Raw genomic sequence first — 19,071 nt, 5'->3', positions numbered from 1 at the left:
CTGGTCTCTCCAACAAAAAGGGAAAAAGGCATTCTAAAAGCTTATGGTGATTTGGGGAAATTTCAAACACTTTTCCCCCACAGACCCTAATGAAATTGAAATTCCATACCTTTTACAATATGGTTCAGTGAGGTTCTCTGGCTTGGCAGAAACACAGAGTAGGAACAAGAATCCAAATCCATGCGGCTTATAAATGGAGAGGCAAAAATTCTGGGCACATTCATGTGATCACCAGCCCAGTTCCCAGTAAGGCCTTAAAATAGACTAAGCATTTGTGACTACCTCCTCATACAGGCACATATTCCAGTGGCCTCTTGCAGGATTTGGGCATGCAATTTTATCTCTGATTTGACATGTATGTCATTGCCATAAGGAAAAGTGATCCAGCTTAAGCTTGACACGCCGTAGCTTGGATAATAGTAAACTATAGGCACCTTGAGAAAGACCCTGGTTGGAAATCCATGGTCATATAACAGCTGCCAGTAGCAACTAAGGCTGCTATTACAAATACTAGAGACTGAGTGTCTTAAACAACAGATATTTATTTCTCACAGTTCTGGAGGCTGGGAAGTCCAAGGTCAAGGAGCCAGGAGATTTGATTCTGGGTGGGAGCCTTCTTTCTGACTTCCAAACAGCTTCCCTTTTGCTATATCCTCACATGGCAAAGAGAGGAAGCTGGGCTCCTCCTCTTTTTATAAGGGCACCAACCCTGTCATAGGGCTCCACCCTCATGATCTAATCTAAGTCTATTACTTTCTAAGAAGCCCTTCCTTCTCATACTGTCACATTTCGGGTTAGGGATTCAACCTATGACTTTTGGAGAGACTTAAACAGTCCGTAATGCCCACCAACTCCAGAAAGCCTTGAGTGGCCAAATGAATTATTTTAGGAATCTTTCTTAAGTTTTCCTTTCCTTGGGCTAAGAAATCCTGAATGCAATCATGAGAACAATCACTTGTTGCAAATTATACTTTCCAAACTCTGATGAATAGATTGATGAATGGCATCTTGGAGGAAGGTCCTTGCCCAAGAACAAATGGACTTGTTCAACATTTTGATCAAATATTTAGATTTATGTTTAGATCAGAGAGTAGCCTTCTCAAAATGGTGTATAACACAAGGCTTAACGATGGGGAATTCAGTGGGTGGCAGAATTAGATTCCTAGAAGTCTCCATGGGCTGAAGCAGTGAATCACATCTTACAAGATGAAATTTAACAGAGCTGGCTATGAAGGCTGTGCACCTGCATTTGAGAAATATCAACTACACAAGTAGAGATTGGGCAAGATGTGGTTGTAATAGCAACTTGGGTTGCTATTGCCTTTTATAAGGCATGCATTCTAGTTAAAGCAGTTTCATATGAATGGGAAATGTGATGTCTCTGCTGAAAAAGGCAATGTGGTAACAGAAATGTGTCATCTGGAATGAGGTGGGTAATAGCCTTCTCAGACCCACACCTGTGCCCCTTGTTCAGGTTGACTTTGCACTTAAAAAAAAAAAAAGAAAGAAAGAAATGGACAGGGTCACGTGGGTGGCTCAGTAGGTTAAGCACCTGACCTCAGCTCAGGTCATGGTCTCACAGTTTGTGAGTTAGAACACCATGTGGGACTCTGTGCTGACAGCTCAGAGCCTGGAGCCTGCTTTGGATTCTGTGTCTCCCTCTCTTTCTGCTCCTCCTCCATTCACACTCTGCCTCTCTCTGTCTCTATCTCTCTCTCTCTCAAAAATACATGAACATTAAAAAATTTAAAAAAAGAAAGAAAGAAATAGACATACTGGACCATTGTCAGAGGAAAGTATCCGGGAGGGTACAGAAGGACAAAGCTTTGGCACACAAAGAGAGCTTGACAAACCTGGAGATGTGCAGCCTATGAAGAAGATGGCTTGGGGCCACAAACTCCTCCTTCAAGTGTCATTAGGGGAAAACAATAAATCCATTTTATTTGGTATGTTATGTTAGGGAAACACTAAGACAACTGATGAAAGCTTACAGAAGCGTGGATTTTGGTGTAATATTATTTAAAACTTGTCAATAGTCAGATATGCTTACACTTCTTATAATTTTCATGGCTACAGCCTGGACATCCTGATGGTGATTTACTTGAGAAATCTTTAAGCTTGGTATTCCATTCCATGCATTACATTTAGGTTCAGCTCTGAATAACAAGAAATCTCAAAGTAAAAACTTAAACCACATAAGGTTTTATATCTCCCTCACATAAGATACAAAATAAAACATGGCCTCGGGGCCATGATGGCCTCTTGTACTAAAGTAATGATGTCTGCATCCAAGGGGAAGGAAGGAGGTAAAAGGTAGAAGAGAGAAAGAGTTCACCTCACTGCTTTCCAGGAGACTTTCCAGAAGTTCCACAGAATCTTTCTGCTAGTACCTCACTGGCTAGAACTTAGCCTAAGTTGGAGTCTGGGAAATGTAGACTTTATATGAGTGACAATGTGCCAGGCCTAAAAGAGAGCCCTTACTGAAGGGGGAGATGAAGTGTTACAAGGCAATTTCTGCCACAATCTTTTTATGGCCACAGCCTCCACCTTTCTTCTTGTTTTATTATTTCTTTTGTAACTACTCTTCCACTGTCACAGAGGTTACAATTCCTTGATCCCTCCACATTCCTCTAGTCCATCAGCCCTCATGTCTTCCCTTCTTTATCTTACCAGCTCAGGTTTTCAGGGCACCATCTGTCCTATTTACTTCCTCGTGAGCATTCTCAATTCCCTTCATCACTATCCTTTGATACACTCAGTGGCCAAGATCTAACCCTGGATTTAAAATCTACCTTTCACCATTTCACATTCAAATAACCCAGCATTCCCAGAAGTTATGGCAAAACCGTGAACACTGGTGCTGTGACAGTCCTTGGATTCCCATGCCAGGCAGGCCCCTGGCTTTCATCATCTATCCTTCTGTTGCATCAGAGTTATTGCTTTAGCTCATGCCCCTCCATGGCTAATCTAAAACATTATCATCTCTCTCAAGTATTGGCCTCCTCATTCTCAGAAAATTATCTAATTTCTGGTGCTTCCAAACATGAAAAGAAAGTTAGGCCTTGGGAGTTGTCATACCTAATATTTATTGAGAGTTTATTAGGCTCAAATACTAGGTTAAATGCTGTAAGTCTATTATCCCATGTAAACCTTACAATTTGGTCGTTACTATTGTTGCTCTCAAATATGACCCTCTATTCTTAGGATAAACATTGCTTGGTCATGACATGTTATTCTTATAACACATTGTTGAATTTGTTTTTCCAACATTTTGTTTAGAATTTTTGCACCTGTGCTCATGAGGAATATTACCAAATCAATATGGAATCAATGGAAAAATTATAAAATAGTCAATCATATTTGTTTTGACAGTTATTTAAAGCTGAAATATAGCCCCTTGTTTTCCCAGTAAAATTATTTCTAGGTCACTTGAAAATTTTCACTTACCGGGTTTATTGAAAAACTTTATTTACTCAGTTTATTTTATAGCTTTCTGCAAAAAGTATTTTTGCCTCCACCAGCACTATGGCAGAATCCCCAAAGCTAGAAGTGATCTCTTCCTTCCCCTCCTTGCTGGGGGACTCCTACTTTAAGAACTCCACACACCACATCCTTCCAGGAAGTGTTCTCCTTCCAAGAGTCAATGAGCTCAAGGGTAATAGGTCCCTGAGGCCTATCAAACAAGCTTTTCATTTCAGTCCTTTTCCTAATCAGGAAATCCTATGCCTCAAGACACAACTATCTAGCAATACAGATATTTCTAGCATCTATTTCAATTCTAACTCTTAAATTTGAACTTCATTGAGAACAAAGCCAGCCATCTATTTTTGAGTGAGGAACATGACTCAGAATCATCCACTAATTCAAACCAATTGAAAGTGTTTTTCCATAGGTTTGATAATATCCTGATATCTAAAAGGTCACTAAAGCATAAATACATGTATTCTTTCTTGGAAATTAAATATGAATTAAAAATAATTAAATAAATAAATACAGTTTGTGATTCAGGGTACTAGAGTTCACTGTTAATTTAATAACTAAAAGAGAATAAACGAATGTAGCTTTTTAAAATGTCCATCGTGTCAGATGTCAGCATATTTAGTTGTTGGGCATATTTGCAGATTTTTGGCTGTGGAATTTAGCCCTAAGAGAATAGCAGATTGGCTGACTTATGGTAAAATTCATAGGTAAATACCCAGATGACAGGTTCGGAATTCATAGGGTCTACATAAGACTAGCCCTTTGGAGGTCACCAGCCAGTGAGTTGAAATTGTACAAACTCAAATGTAAAATTCTTCTAAATATAAATAACAACATAAATGTGCAATGAGGAATGCAAGCCTTAATAACAATTCATGTGAAATAAAAGGGTTTTTTTTTGTTTTTACTTTTTATTTAAAATAACATGAATATGCCATAGAAGGAAAGATAAAAAACAAAAAAAATGGATGCCATGTAAGCAGAGTGTTCTTACCAAGGAAATGATACTCCTGACTTCCATGCTGATCGGACTAAGCAGGTAAAAAGGGACTCAAAGAAGCTAGAATAAATCCAAAGAATCACCAAGAAGAGGCAAGCTTTCAGAGTCTTTTTTTAGGAGCAGCAAAGGATAAAGAATGCTGTTCTATTTAGTATTTCACATTATTGTTCTGGGCAATGCAAATATATTTGCGATAGCACTCACTGACTGAGAATGCAGTTGAGCAGCTGTACCTTTATTTTTTTTTATATATATATTTTCTTTTAATAGTATGCTTATTTTTCTGCCTGTGTTCTGGAGCAGAATGAGAAAGAAGGAAAGTGAAAGGTTTTGGACTAGAGAAGCATCAGGGCACCAGAACATACAGGGTTTCCTGGGTGAGAATAGGACTTAGGAATTGCTTCTCATGTGATGGTGTGTTCATAAGTATTGGAGAATGGGAACCTCTCTGGCTAACTGAAGGAGAAAAGGATGTAATACAATGAGTTTGGTGCTTACGACATCTTTGGAAGGGCTAGAGAAATGGGTTCTCAGTGGACCTCTGGGAAAGACTTTCAGAAAACTCCCCCCCAAGAATATGCCATGGAAGCTACTCTTCTGCCAGGATCAGGAAGGTAGAGACAGGGGCCCACACAGCATCTGCTCTCGAGCATACAGTTGGCACTTTGGTCAGGGATCAGGAAGCTGCTGCTTCTGCAACTGCCTGTTTACATCCAAGGTGGTTTCTGGACAGTGAGATGCTGCTGCAGAAAACAAAACAAGACAAAAAACACCCTCACCATTCACAATGGTGCTTGACAGTAGCAGCAGTTAAGGCGGTGGTTAGATAGCCCCCGTATCATTTCTGTGTTCATCGTAATTGGCAGAATCTAATGTTGTCTAGAACATAACTGCAAGGCAGTTTTAAGCTCTGTGTACTGGACAGGTTTAGAATCAATGCCAAGTGTTGATCCCCAATATCAGGCACCGATGGATAGATTTCTAAGGGAGCAGAGGAGAGAAGACGTGATTTGACTTAACCTTTTACAAAGATGGTGGTGGCTTCTCTGAGACAGGACCACAGGAGAGAGCTCAATGGGAAGTGGGGGTGGGAGGGACAAGCCCAGTTGGAGCCTATTGTAAACAATAGGTGAGATGCAGCGGGGATGGGCTTGGACCTGGGAGGCAGTGGTGCAGGTGAGGAGAGTGGGAAGATTATTGGTTTTTTTTGAAGGCAACCTCAAACACCTCTGCTGATGGAGTAGATACAGGGTACAAGAAAGAGAGGAGGCAGGAAATTATTCAAAATTGTTGGCCCACACAATTAGAAACCATTTGTTGAGGTGGGAATACTATGGGAGATTTGGAGTTAGTTGAGGGCAGTAGAAGCTATGTGTAGAGATATCACACAGATTGGTGAGAGCGATGTCATATGTCATCACATACGTATTTTTTTTTTATTTTTTATTTATTTTTTTATTTTTTTTAATATGAAATTTATTGTCAAATTGTTTTCCATACAACACCCAGTGCTCATCCCAACAGGTGCCTTCCTCAATGCCCATCACCCACATAGATGATGTTTAAAGTCATGAGACCAGGTGATTTTAAACTATGTAGAATGTATTTGAAGGACCGTCTTTGGGCTGATCCCTGAGACCCTCAAGTGTTTAGATGGCGAGAGGGTGAATAGAATATAGCAAAGAGGAGTGAGACAGGTTGGCCAGTAAAATAAAAAAGGAGAATTGAGACAGAGGAGTGCTCTAGAAGTCAAGAAGAAAGTTATCACTTGTATCAGATATTGCTGGTGTGAGAGGAGTGAGAGTTGATCCATGGATTTGACAACATTGAGGCCATGGATTTGTGGAATGGCAAGGGCAAAATCCTGACTGTAATAGGTTGGAGAGACAAGTATAGACATCTTTTTTTTGAGAGAGGGAGGGAGGGAGGGAGGGAGGGAGAAGTGTGAATGGCAGGGGAGAGGGGCAGAGGAGAGGGAGAATCTTAAGCAGGCTCCATGCTCAGCACAGCGTTTGATGTGGGGCTCAATTCCATGACCCTGGGATCACAACCTGAGCTGAAATCAAGAGTCAGATGCTCAAGCATCAAGAGTAGGACTCTCAACTGACTGAGCCACCCAGGCGCTCCACAAGTATGTGTATCTTCCAAGAAAATTTATTGTAAAGGGGAGCAGAGAAATGACTTATGGGCTTAAGATAGCTATTTGGGTTGAGGGATTTTTTTTCCAAGTTGGTCAGTAGCAGACCAAGTGTGTTTGCTCTTGGGAATGGTTCAGTAGTGAGGGAAAATTTGATGACCAAGATGATACTTGATTATAGATTTTGAATCCTTTTTTTTTCTTCTTAACATTATGAGCATTTTCTTTTCATGTTATTTTTTGTAGGTGGCTTGGATGGTTGTATTCCATGGGATGAATACAATGATCTTAGAAGCCTTCTCCTTATGTTATATGTTTAGACTTTTTACTCTTATTTGCTACTGTAAATAATGCTGAACATCTCGCTATATTTGTCTCCCCATCTTTGTCGATTTTTTCCCCATTTCTCATTTCCAGCTGAGAGGTTTAAATATTTTAAAGTCTCCTGCACTGACACATTTGCTTCCAAAAAATCACGTTCCAAGTTTTCAGTTTGGGATTTAAACATTTTTCTCTCAAATGAAATATCAGACAACTACTCTAGACCTCACTTTCTAACTCAGTGTCATGCTGATGTATTGGCAAAATATTGGAGGTTCGGAAAAATGCCCGAAGTGGCCCCACATCACTTCGGCAGTAGCTTAGAAACAGTTGCCAAAGTTTCACTGTGGAGCAGTGTACTTTTTGCTTTATATATATTTTATAAAGTTCTCCAGTGTAAGAGCTGAGTTACACTGAAAGGAAAATATCATTGGGAGATTTATCTAGATCTTTTAGTCGTTAGCGATGAAATTGATTGATGTGTTTAACTTCCTGCATGGGACCTTTCTGACAGTCAAGCTTATTGCTTCAAAGTGGGGGGAAAGGCAGGAGCCTTTTTCTAGTTATTTCAGAATGAAAAGGGGTATGAATGAGGTAGTAAGTATGTAGTTATCTGGAATGGGGGTGCAAAGGAACTAATTAAATGAAATTACAAATATTAGCAATGAATTGTTAGAATCTTTTAATTTTCTGCCACTGAAAAACAATTTCTTAATTTGTGGGAAAGAATTAGAGAGGGAAAGATTTACTTTACAGCTTTCCCCCTCTTGCCTATCACCAGAACACATCCAATCATACATAGTTTCATACTTTTTTTTTAAATTTTTTTTTTCAACATTTATTTATTTTTGGGACAGAGAGATACAGAGCATGAACGGGCGAGGGGCAGAGAGAGAGGGAGACACAGAATCGGAAACAGGCTCCAGGCTCTGAGCCATCAGCCCACAGCCTGACGCGGGGCTTGAACTCACGGACCGCAAGATCGTGACCTGGCTGAAGTCGGACGCTTAACCGACTGCGCCACCCAGGCGCCCCATAGTTTCATACTTTTATGTAGTCAGATCTCCTTTCATATTGTAAACACTCAAAATCTCAAAAGAACGACATTGGTGTTTTACTGATTTTGACATGATGAAAATGGACAGCATCTATAGTTCCCTCTAATTTTCAATACATTATTATTTGTATGGGATGGATGATCTTAAAGATTGAGGGGTTTGGGTTTTTGTTTTGGTAATGAAAGTTAATCACAGCATTTTACAATCATTTTAGATACGGTATAAAGCCCTAAAGAAAATCACTCAACAGCAATATAAAACTCTTTAAAAACCAAGTTCCTCCTTTCAGTATAGGTTCTCGGTCTCTTGCCTACATTTCCAGAATGTAAAATAGGCTCTGAAAATTGAAAATCTTTTGTGTAATTCATTTGACTGCAAAACCTTATCTGACCTGAACTCACTTGGCCGCAACACTTGACCTTACTTGACATGAGGCTACAGTAAGTCTTCATTCACGATGCTTTATGTAAATATTCATACACTGCTATACAGAAATGTTAGCGTATTTAATTACTGATGCTGCCTTAGAGCCATGCGGCAGAATTCTGAATACTGAAGCGCCTATGACTCCAAGGGCTTCAGAAGAGGGATTGCGAATCTACATTACTTTCAATTTTCAGTTATAATACTGCACTCACATTTCCTTTTTCTGAAAATAATTGTTGAAACATACAGATTTCCTAGATAATAGAGTTATAAAATAGAGTAAACCTTTAAGTTGGAATTAACTAGTGCCACATTCCTATATTTTTGGTTCTGTTGAAATTCACTGCACCCGGTCAAAATAGTAAAATGGTTTCAATGGTTAAGAAATGAGTCTGGTTAGATTATCACATGCATGTCCATTTCTTTTTTATTCTGAGGTTTCTCATAGCACATATATATTTAATATTTTTGTTATATGATAGTATACATGTGAGTATATATTTGATATATAATTGATACCTTCATCCTCTATTGATAAGAAGTATACTTTTGTGACCAAATTGTTCCTGATTGGGTCTGTGGACGCAGGTAAAGGTAGAATAGACACAGCCTTCAAGAAGTTCCCAGATAGTAATTTCTCCCTTAGCATATTTTTGGAAAACTTAGTTTAAGCACATAATAAAGGTAGAAAGATGACCCCAAAACTTTTATTTTGTTTTGTGGTATTCAGGGGTTTGTACAAATTTACTTCAAAAAAGAAATTTACCCCCCAAAAGTGATTTGTCTCAAAGAGATATAAACATGTAAATAGTTTATGTGTTAATAATTGACTAAGATGAAGAGATGGCTGGAGGACTTCCAAGAAACCAGATGAATGAGAAACCAAAAACAGACCCAGGTAACCGTAGATAGAGTATCTTCCTTCTGTGACTTAAACTTTTGCCCTCAGTCAGATCTTCTGATTTCATCTGATGTAGGCTGGGTGTAGAGTAATTATTGTCCTGTTCCACTTTGTTATTTTGTGGTTATAGGTTTATAGATTACGGATTTATCTAGTTAGTTAACAGAGATAGAGAAACACCCCAATTTTTGCAAAGAAAATGTGGCATCTCATACAGAAGGGAGACTGCCAAGGATCTAGATGCCTCAGGAATAAGGTTTGGAGCCATGCACTAGGCAAAGAACTCCCAACAGACAGGTTGGGGCCTGGCCACGGTAGAAAGAGCTGGTAAAGTGATAAAACTACTTGTTAGCAACCAGTTGCTGAAATGAGGATGATGACATAGGCCATATTCCCTTCTTGTATCATATAATGATAATGTCTTTATTTTTACCTCTTCCATTTTGCTGATATATATAGGATGTGTTATGGTGGTGAACTTTACAAACTTAGTTCACAGGCTTCAGAGTACCAGTATGGAGTTGTGAGAAAACTGGGTGAGAAATGGATTTGGCCCAGAATTCCTAAATTTGGAGCTGGATGCAGTGAGAGACTCTTGGATCATTTCCTTTTGGAAACAGGATGAGCGAATTTTGATTTGTTCACTTTCATGATGTTAAGGAGGACTGACTGTTGACGTTTGAAAGTTTAAGCATGTAAGAAGAATGTATACAGATCTTAGAGGGACAAGTGGATGCTTGTCATTCCTGGTTCCCATCATCTTTGTTTTGTTGTCTAGTGCACACATCCAAACTCAGAAGCCCAGGCTGTCTTGCCACTAGGATGTGAACATTGGAACTGGGTCTAACAATCAGGTGCCTTGTGCAGGGATTCTTTTGGAAGTGAGCCAGGTGAGAAACAGGCTCTGTCCAGAACCCCCATTCTTCTGAGGCATGTGGTAGTGGGAGCTGCTGGCTTTGGGTACAACAGCTTGAGGATGCCATGTGGAGTTCCTGCTGTAGGACTATGTCCACCCAACGCCAGCCAGCTTCTAAAGATTCAGTAAATGATTGCCATTAATATTTGTATAAGTAGTAGTATCAGTAGCATATAACAGAGTTCTTTAACTCTGGATATGTTTGAGCATGGACTAGATGACCACCAGGTTGCAGAGTACCTAGGCTAGGTGACTCCGGTGCATATCATGCCTTTCTTTTTGTTATCCTTGCTCTTGTTGCATAGGGAGAGCTGCCGTTTCTTTATTCCAGGTGACTCTAGAGGGCTCTGTAAAGGGGTCCTACCTTCCTATGCCCAGGTCAGCGTACACACATGACTCAGACTGGTCAATAGAATACTCTATCTCCATGGACATAGTGATTTTCCCCATAGGGGTGGCTGGATGTCTGATCCAATAGGGCTAATTCTGGGATTGATTAAGGTGCTTGGATGGGGGATCTCTCTTGTTTTCTGAGATTATTACCTCCAAAGACTATTGAGCTGCCATGACTTTTTTTTTTTTTTTACATAGTCAAGAAGCCTGGCTTCCACTTGGGTGAAGACAAGCAGAGGCAAATAGAGCTGAGAAATGGAGAGAGAGAGAGAGAGAGAGAGAGAGAGAGAGAGAGAGAGGAAAGTGTGTGTGATGGGGGGAGGCAGCAAGGGAGGGAGGCCGTGTCTCAACGGCATCTTTTGAACACGTCCATCAAGCTGTTCCTTAAGTCACAGAACGGATTTCCTAGTGATGTGAGCCAACGGTGCCATTTTGGATTTAAGCCATTTCGGATTGAGTTTCTGACCCTTGTAACTGGGAAAGTTCTACGTGTAAGAGCAAATATTTGAATCTGAGATACTGAAATTTTCTGTAGAGGAAAAGAGGAAAAATATTTCTCTTTTCTTGAGCACCAAATCATATTCAAACCCATATCATACCCTATGTACATATTTTATTTTTCAAACAAAAATTATGAAAGTAGATTTTTAAATCTATGGACAAGGGAAAGTAAGAAGAGAATACTTGTAGGGTCAAAAATAGAAGGGTGAGGGTTAACATGTTGCACACTCCAACAGATATAAGTTTTGTGATGATTGATTCCCCTAAGGGGCCCACTCTTGTCACCAGGCATTTCTATTTTTGACACCAGAAAAACAATTAGGTGGGTCCCCCAGTCCAAATACCCACCTATACAACACTACTTGTGAGGTTCTTTAGCTTTATGAATACAAAAAAATTGAATGAGAAAAACCAAACCCATAGGATGGAAAAAGAAATTCTATATAGAGAGCAATTCCAAAAACTTATTTTAAAGCAAAAAAAGACCTATTTGTTTCAAGGAATAATTTTGGTTTTAACCATATTTGGATTCTTTTTCTACCAGTTCATTCCCGAGTTTCTTATTATTTTTTACGTATTGCTTAAGTACTATTAAAAGATAATCTAATTTTATTTAATCTTCATAGCATCCTCTTAGGGAAAGGGAGTCTTTAAGAAACTAAGAAATTAGCTCAAGTTTCACGATTTGTAAGTATGGAGCCAGAACAAAACTATATGACCTAAATCTATTTTCTTTCTCTTTTTAATTATTATAGTTGTGTTAAGAATATTTAACATGAGATCTACCACCTTAACAGATTTTTAAGTTTATGATGCCATTAAATGTAGGCACAGTGTTATATGGAAGTTCCCTGGAATTTATTCATCTTACATAACTAACGTTTTATACACATTGATTAGCAATCCCCCTCCCTGCCTTTCCCCAGCCCTTAGCATTCACCATTTTACTCTCTGTTCCTATGAGTTTGACTATATTAGATACATCATATAGGTGGAATCATGCCATGTTCCTTCTGTGAGTATCTTATTTCACTTAGCATAATGACCTCAAATTTCATTCATGTTGTCACATATTGAAGGATTTCCTTCCTTTTAAGGCTGAATAATATTTCATTCAGCCCTTATGTGTGTGTGTATATGTGTGTGTATGTCACATTTTTTAATCGATTCATCCATTGATGGACATTTAAGTTGTTTCCACATCTTGGCCATTTACTTTTGGCCAAGAATACTTGGCCAGAATACTTTTTTGGCCATTTATAGATCTTTGGACAAGTGTCAGTCAAGTCCTTAGCCCTTTTTTTAATTGGGTCATTGGTTATTTTGCTATTGGGTTATAGGAGTTCATGATATAGTGTAGAGATTAATCCTTCATCAGATAGATACATAGTTGGCAAATGTTTTCTTCCTTTCTATGGAATATAGATTGCCTTTTCATGCTATTGTTTCATTTGCTGTAGTCCCACTTGTCTATTTGTATTTTTGTTACCTGTGCTTTTGGTGTCATATCCATGAAATCATTGCCAAGACTGAAGCTTTTACCCTAGTTTTCTTCTAGGAGTTTTATGGGTTCAGGTCTTATGTTTAAGTATTTACTCCAATTTCAGTTGGTTTTTGTATATGATATAAGATAAGGGTCTGGTTTTATTCTTCTGCATGTGGGTATCCAGTTTTCCCAGTACAATTTGTTGAAGTAACTATCCTTTCCTCATTGTGTAGTCTTGGCACCCTTGCTGAAGATCAGTTGACCGGATACATGCAGATTTATTTCTGGCTTTGTATTCTGTTCCACTGGTCTGTCTGTCTTTATGCCATACTGTTTGTATTGCTGTAGCCTTGTAACATAGTTTGAAATCAGGAGGTGCGATGCTTCCAGCTTTTTTCTTTTTCTTAGGACTGTTTGGTTGTTCCATATGAAAGCTTTTCCTCTAATATCATGAATGAAGGAATGATGCCACACACTTTTATTTAACACAGAACTAGAAATCCTAGCCAGAGCAATTAGGTGAGAAAACTTGTCCCTGTTTACAGATGACATAATCTCAATGTAAAAAACTCTAAAGACTCCACAAAACAACTTAAAGTAAATAAGCTCAGTAAAATTGCAGGATAAAAAATCAACCTACAGAAATTAGTTATGTTTCTGTATGCTAACAACAACCTGCCTGAAAAGGAAATTAGGAAAACACTCTCATTTACAGTGGCATCAAAAAGAATAAAATACTTAGGAATATACTTAACTAAGGAGGTAAAGGTTTATACACTGAAAAGTATAAAACACTGATGAAGGAAATTAAAGAAAACACAAACAAATGGGAAGATATCCCCACGTTCATGGATTGAAAGACAATATTGTTAAAATGTCCATACTACCCAAAACAATCTAGATATATCATGATCCTCATTAAAATCCCAATGACATTTTGTTTTACAGAAATTGAAACATCAATTCCAAAATTCATATGGAACCACAAAGGACTCCAAATAGCCACACTGATCTCTAAAATTATTTGCTACTGATTTGATAACCACATAATGAAGAAAAATCTCTCTAATAGGAAGATGTAGGAAAAAATTAGATGTGGACGTGCAGTGATTTACCTCAGCTGGCACACAATTATCAATTCTACACATCTTTTCCCAACTCTGTGTTTAGTGACGTCAATGGTTATTTGAAATCAAACAGGAGTATTTGGACCAGAGAAACTGGCAGATTCTACAAATCAGGACTTTTATTTGGCAAGCCAGTCATTAAAGCTTTAATAGCACAACACTGCCTGAAGGTTAATGAACATGGTGGCTCACTTTTATTTTTCACAACTTAGTATATACATAAAAAATATATAACATATATTGGGGCGCCTGGGTGGCGCAGTCGGTTAAGCGTCCGACTTCAGCCAGGTCACGATCTCGCGGTCCGTGAGTTCGAGCCCCACGTCAGGCTCTGGGCTGATGGCTCGGAGCCTGGAGCCTGTTTCCGATTCTGTGTCTCCCTCTCTCTCTGCCCCTCCCCCGTTCATGCTCTGTCTCTCTCTGTCCCAAAAATAAATAAACGTTGAAAAAAAAATTAAAAAAATAAATAACATATATAATATTGATATTATTATTGTTAATATTTGTTTTAAAAGAATTCACTTCCGCTCAGTCTAAAATTTGGAGTTACGAAACTGAAGATTATTAATAGACTCTAAAGCAACTAGGATAATTTAAGAAACTGAAATTAAGGAAGTATTCCTTTTCAAGATAAATTTTGACAAGAAAAACACATTTCAAAAGAGGTATTTTGAGCCATAGGGTTTGGTCTTTCAACTGGTATATGGGTCTCAGGGATTACGATGGTAAGTGTGTTTATGAGATATCATGTTATTTTTAATCCTCTTGAGGGACTGGGGGTGTGGAAAAGAAATCTCATGATTTCATGACCTGGGCTGAAATCAAGAGTCAGACACTTAACCTACTGAGCCACACAGGCACCCTGAGAAATTTATATATTATAAGAGATGAGGAAAAAGGGAAATCACTCCTATGTGATTTCCTATGGCAGCCCTAAGTACCAACATGCTAGTCTTCTGTTAACCTGGGCTGACTTTTCACTGGGGAAATATGGTCACTTTATCCATAGCCCCCCAGAACAGTACACAAAGCTATACAGTAGAAACAAATTGCTGAGACAATGCTTCACTATAGTTGACATAATAGTGATATCCAGGTGGTTTTTCAAGGAGGAAAGATGTCAGGTAGAAAGATTTTGGGTGGCCAGGGAACGATTGGGATGACAGAGCCATCTCATCACGGACAGCAGCTTAATATGAGAGCCCTCTTGAAACCTATGCTTTTTAAAAGAAGCTGAAACATCCCGATTGGTTCAGAAAGCAGTGAAAAATCCATTAAGTTAGAGATCAAGTTTTGTTTGTTATATAAATGTAAAATCTTTCTCTTCCCTCGCATTGCAACAAAATATGACAATGGAAGTATAAAATGGATTGAACGTTAGAATCCAACAAATATGGAAGCCTACATTGAGTAACAACTTGATGTGAGATTTTGAGATACTAATAATTTATTGGAAGAAAAAGTATGTATACATGTGGGCAAATAGGTATTGTGGGGAAGCAAATGATGAAGTTCAAAAAAGTGAAAGATGTGTATATATATTTTTAAGTTTATCTGTTTTGAGATAAGGAGAGAGAGTGCACATGCTCGAGCACAGGAGGGACAGAGAGAGGGGGAGAGAGAATCCCAAGCAGCCTCTGTGCTCGGTTCCATGAACCACAAGATCATGACCTGGGCTGAAATCAAGAGTCAGACACTTAACCTACTGAGCCACCCAGGCACCCTGAGAGATGTATATTTTATAAAAGATGAGGAAAAAGGGAAATCACTCCTAAATTGCAATGGATGATTTAAATGGCCAAATGAGATATAATCTAGTTCTCGATACTCTGGAACGGATACAAACTAAGGACAGAGGGAGTATTCATCATTAGCAAAGAAGTAAGTACTTTCTACCTGGAAAAAAACCCCTAAAGATGTGAATGAAATACTGACACATATTATCTCTGTATCAAATTTTTTCTCTGGGAGTGAGTTAGGCAAATTAAATCTAGTCATTCTGGGTTTAAGGAACATGTGACCTCCATAAGCTCCCAAAGTGAGCACTGAGCTGCTATGAACTAAGGCCAGTGGAAAAGTCACTGGCTTCAGAATAAAGAGACCCAGGTCCTCATCCTGCCTGAACCACTTACTTCGTTTGTTTTTCTTATCTGTAAAAACAAGCAGTTACAGCATTAAAGCCTACGGATCCCTTCAAGTCATTAAATTCTGTGATAATTCCTGGAGCCACAGGGCCATCTGAGATGTCGCCCCCCCCCCCCCAAGCACACTAGCCACTTTGTCCTTTTGGTCATTGTTCATATTAATATCTGTGTTCTTCAGAAGTCAGTTCATACTATGCACTCTTGAGTGCCAAGTCATTTTTGCTACCAATTCCCAAAATTGAGGGCAGATGTTTTAGTTCCTTAAGATTGACATTCAGGTAGTTCTCAATTTTGACTGCTTATTAAAATTTCCTGAGGACACTTAAAAAATACTGATATCCTACTTGGGGATTCTGACTTAGTGGGTCTTGGGTATATCCTAGGTATTGAGACCTTTAAAACTTTCCCTGGTGATTCCACTGTGCACATTGTGTTGAGAAGTATTACATTATTAAGGGCATTTTCAGATCCTTATTAGTAGCACTAATTTTATAAATCAGATCCTGCTGTCTGGTTGGCTGGTCGGAGGGCTCTCTGTTTAGCCTGTCCTTACTCCTAAACCTTCTCTCCCCAAACCAGAACTCTTATGTCAAACCCCTAGTAGAAATATAAAAGTAGGAATAAGGCCGTTCCTTCTCTTCCAAGTTTGTCCTGGCCCAGCTGCATCTTAGTCACCAGTAAAACCTATTTAAAAAGCTGAGGATTCAGTATAGATGGGAGAAGCCTGGGAATTTACTCACAAATATGTATTTAATGCTTTTAATAATAGGTGGAGCCTAAAAATATAAGGACACAATTCTGAAGGAAAAGCCAGTATACACATATTGGTAATAATATATACAGCAAAAGTTTTTTTTTTTTTTATTAAGTTTGTTTATTCTGAGAGAAAATGGTGGGAGAGGGAACAAATGGGGAAGGGGCAAAGAGGGAGAGAAAGAGAATTCCAAGCAGGCTCTGTGCTTGGTCCCAGGAACCTCAAGATCATGACCTGAGCTGAAATCAAGAGTCAGACGCTTAACTGACTGAGCCACCAGGTGTCCCAGGGAAAGACTAAGAAATACCAGGAGGCCAGGGCACCTAGGTGGCTCAATCGGTTAAGCCTCTGACTTCAGCTCAGGTCATGATCTCACAGTTTGTGAGTTTGAGCCCCACATCAGGTTCTGTGTTGACAGCTCAGAGCCTGGAGCCTGCTTTGGATTCTATGTCTCCCTTTCTCTCTGCTCCTCCTTGCTCACACTCTGTCTCTCCTTCAAAAATAAACATTAAAAAATGTAAAAAAAGAAAGAAACACCAGGAGGCCAATATTTAAAACAAGTCAAAAACCTTTATAAGTCAGTAAAGATAGTTCCTGCAATTTTTAACATGCTGTCATTCAGGAAAGACTACCTAGAAAATCAGGGAACATAGAAATCTCATAATAGATTATTGCAAAATGAAAAGCATATGGTACACAACTGAACAAATTTGACAAACTTGTCTAAAGTAAGTGCTTTCTAAATATAATCATTCCGTGTCACACCAAGCCACAGTGATTCCACAGGAAGAAAAAAAGTCTTTGGCCACATGGCCAACTTAGAAGAGCATTCTTTGGAGTGAAATAATTCTTTGTTTACAGTGTGTGTTCTTGCCTTTTAAATGAAAAATGCTAGTTTACCATAATGTATTTTCAATCAGGCAGCCAAGTTAAATTCTTTAGCCTTTGGGAAAAACTAGTATGGCCAGGATTGTAGAAGTCGGGAGAGAATATTGAGTAGGGATCCACCTAGGGTCTTCTTAATGCTGTTTGTGTGCAGTAAAATAGAGAGATTACCATTGAAAGTATTAAATCATCTGAGGAGAGATTTAAGAAGTCCAGAGTAAGCAGAATTTCATCCTCTTGGGGTGTGGGAGGGCCATAAAGTGGAAGCTAGCAAAAATAGAACAAATGTAAATCATTTGGGGTATCTATCATTACAGCAAAAACTTCTCTCCAAATTTGTGGCTTAAAACAACTATTTTATATCTTACTATTTGATGGATCTCTTGGGCGAAGCTGGGCTGGGACAATCTTCTGCTCCATGTTACATCTACAAGGGTAACTTTATGGTAGTTAACTGGTGGCTGGTCTGGTCTGAAGGATTCACCTGAATTCTTAAAATGCCTGGTGGTCTTGATGGCCACCTGGAGGGCTGAACTCAGCTGGGCTGTTTCCCTCCTCTTGTGGTCTCGTGACCTCTCCACATGGGTGATGTACTTCTTACAGGTCAGGTCTAGGGCAGGGCTCTGGGAGGCCAGGCAGAAACAGCTGATCCTCTTTGAGGTCAGGCCCAGAATGGTCATCACTCTGCCGTACTCCCATTGGTAAAAGTAGTCACAGGCCAGCCCTAATTCTAAGAGTGGGGAAACAAATCCCACTTTTCTACAGGAAGAGGGTTAAGAATGTGAAGCCACCATTAATGTGCCACACAGCCTGCTCCCTGGCCACAAATACAGTAGATTCCAACCATAAGAGCTCTCAGAGTCTTGTTGCATTATGGCATTGGCTTGGAGTCCAGGATCTCACTTTCTGAGTCAGGTCTAGATGTAGATGAGAGTTTTCAGGTAAAGTTCCTCAAATATATTACCTTTTGCTTTGAAGACCTGAAAGCTAAAGAGACAACATACCTGCCTCAGTATAAAATAGACATGCAATAGACACTCCCATTCAAAAGCAGGAAAATGGGAGGTCCTTCTTGATTAGGGTCTAGTGCTGTTCCCTGGGAAGGATTTGCCTTCATTCTTGGGTCTATCAGTTATCCATTTATAAGTAACAAATAATCCCAGACCCTAATGGCTTAAGGCAACAATTTATTATTTTCTGTCATTTTTTTTAATTAATTATTTTTTTAAAATTTACATCCAAGTTAGCATATAGTGCAATAATGATTTCAGGAGTAGATTCCAGTAATTCATCCCCTGTGTATAACACCCAGTACTCATCCCAACAAGTGTCTTCCTAAGTACCCCTTACCCATTTAGCCCATCCTCCCACCCACAACCTCTCCAGCAACCCTCAGTTTGTTCTCTGTATTTAAGAGTCTCTTATGTTTTGTACCACACTCTATTTTTATCTTATTTTTGCTTCCCTTCCCTTATGTTCATCTGTTTTGTGTCTTAAATTCCACATATGAGTGAAGTAATATATTTGTCTTTCTCTAATTTT

At 39.0% G+C, this 19,071-nt stretch overlaps 1 protein-coding gene across 1 annotated transcript in view; it reads right to left on the bottom strand.

The window, feature by feature from the left end:
* RXFP2 (relaxin family peptide receptor 2) overlaps positions 1–18,401 on the bottom strand; it is a 229,801-nt gene extending 211,400 nt beyond the window's left edge. Inside the window, exons 1-2 of the mRNA XM_043572916.1 lie at positions 18,374–18,401; positions 18,014–18,259 (exon numbers count right to left, since the gene is read on the bottom strand). Coding sequence (XP_043428851.1) covers positions 18,014–18,259; positions 18,374–18,401 — 274 coding nt within the window. The remainder of the gene's footprint in view (positions 1–18,013; positions 18,260–18,373) is intronic.
* Positions 18,402–19,071: the final 670 nt, after the last annotated feature.

Source organism: Prionailurus bengalensis, chromosome A1 (genome assembly GCF_016509475.1).
Source record: "Prionailurus bengalensis isolate Pbe53 chromosome A1, Fcat_Pben_1.1_paternal_pri, whole genome shotgun sequence".
NCBI lineage: Eukaryota > Metazoa > Chordata > Mammalia > Carnivora > Felidae > Prionailurus > Prionailurus bengalensis.
This window is presented reverse-complemented; position numbering and strand designations above follow the sequence as displayed.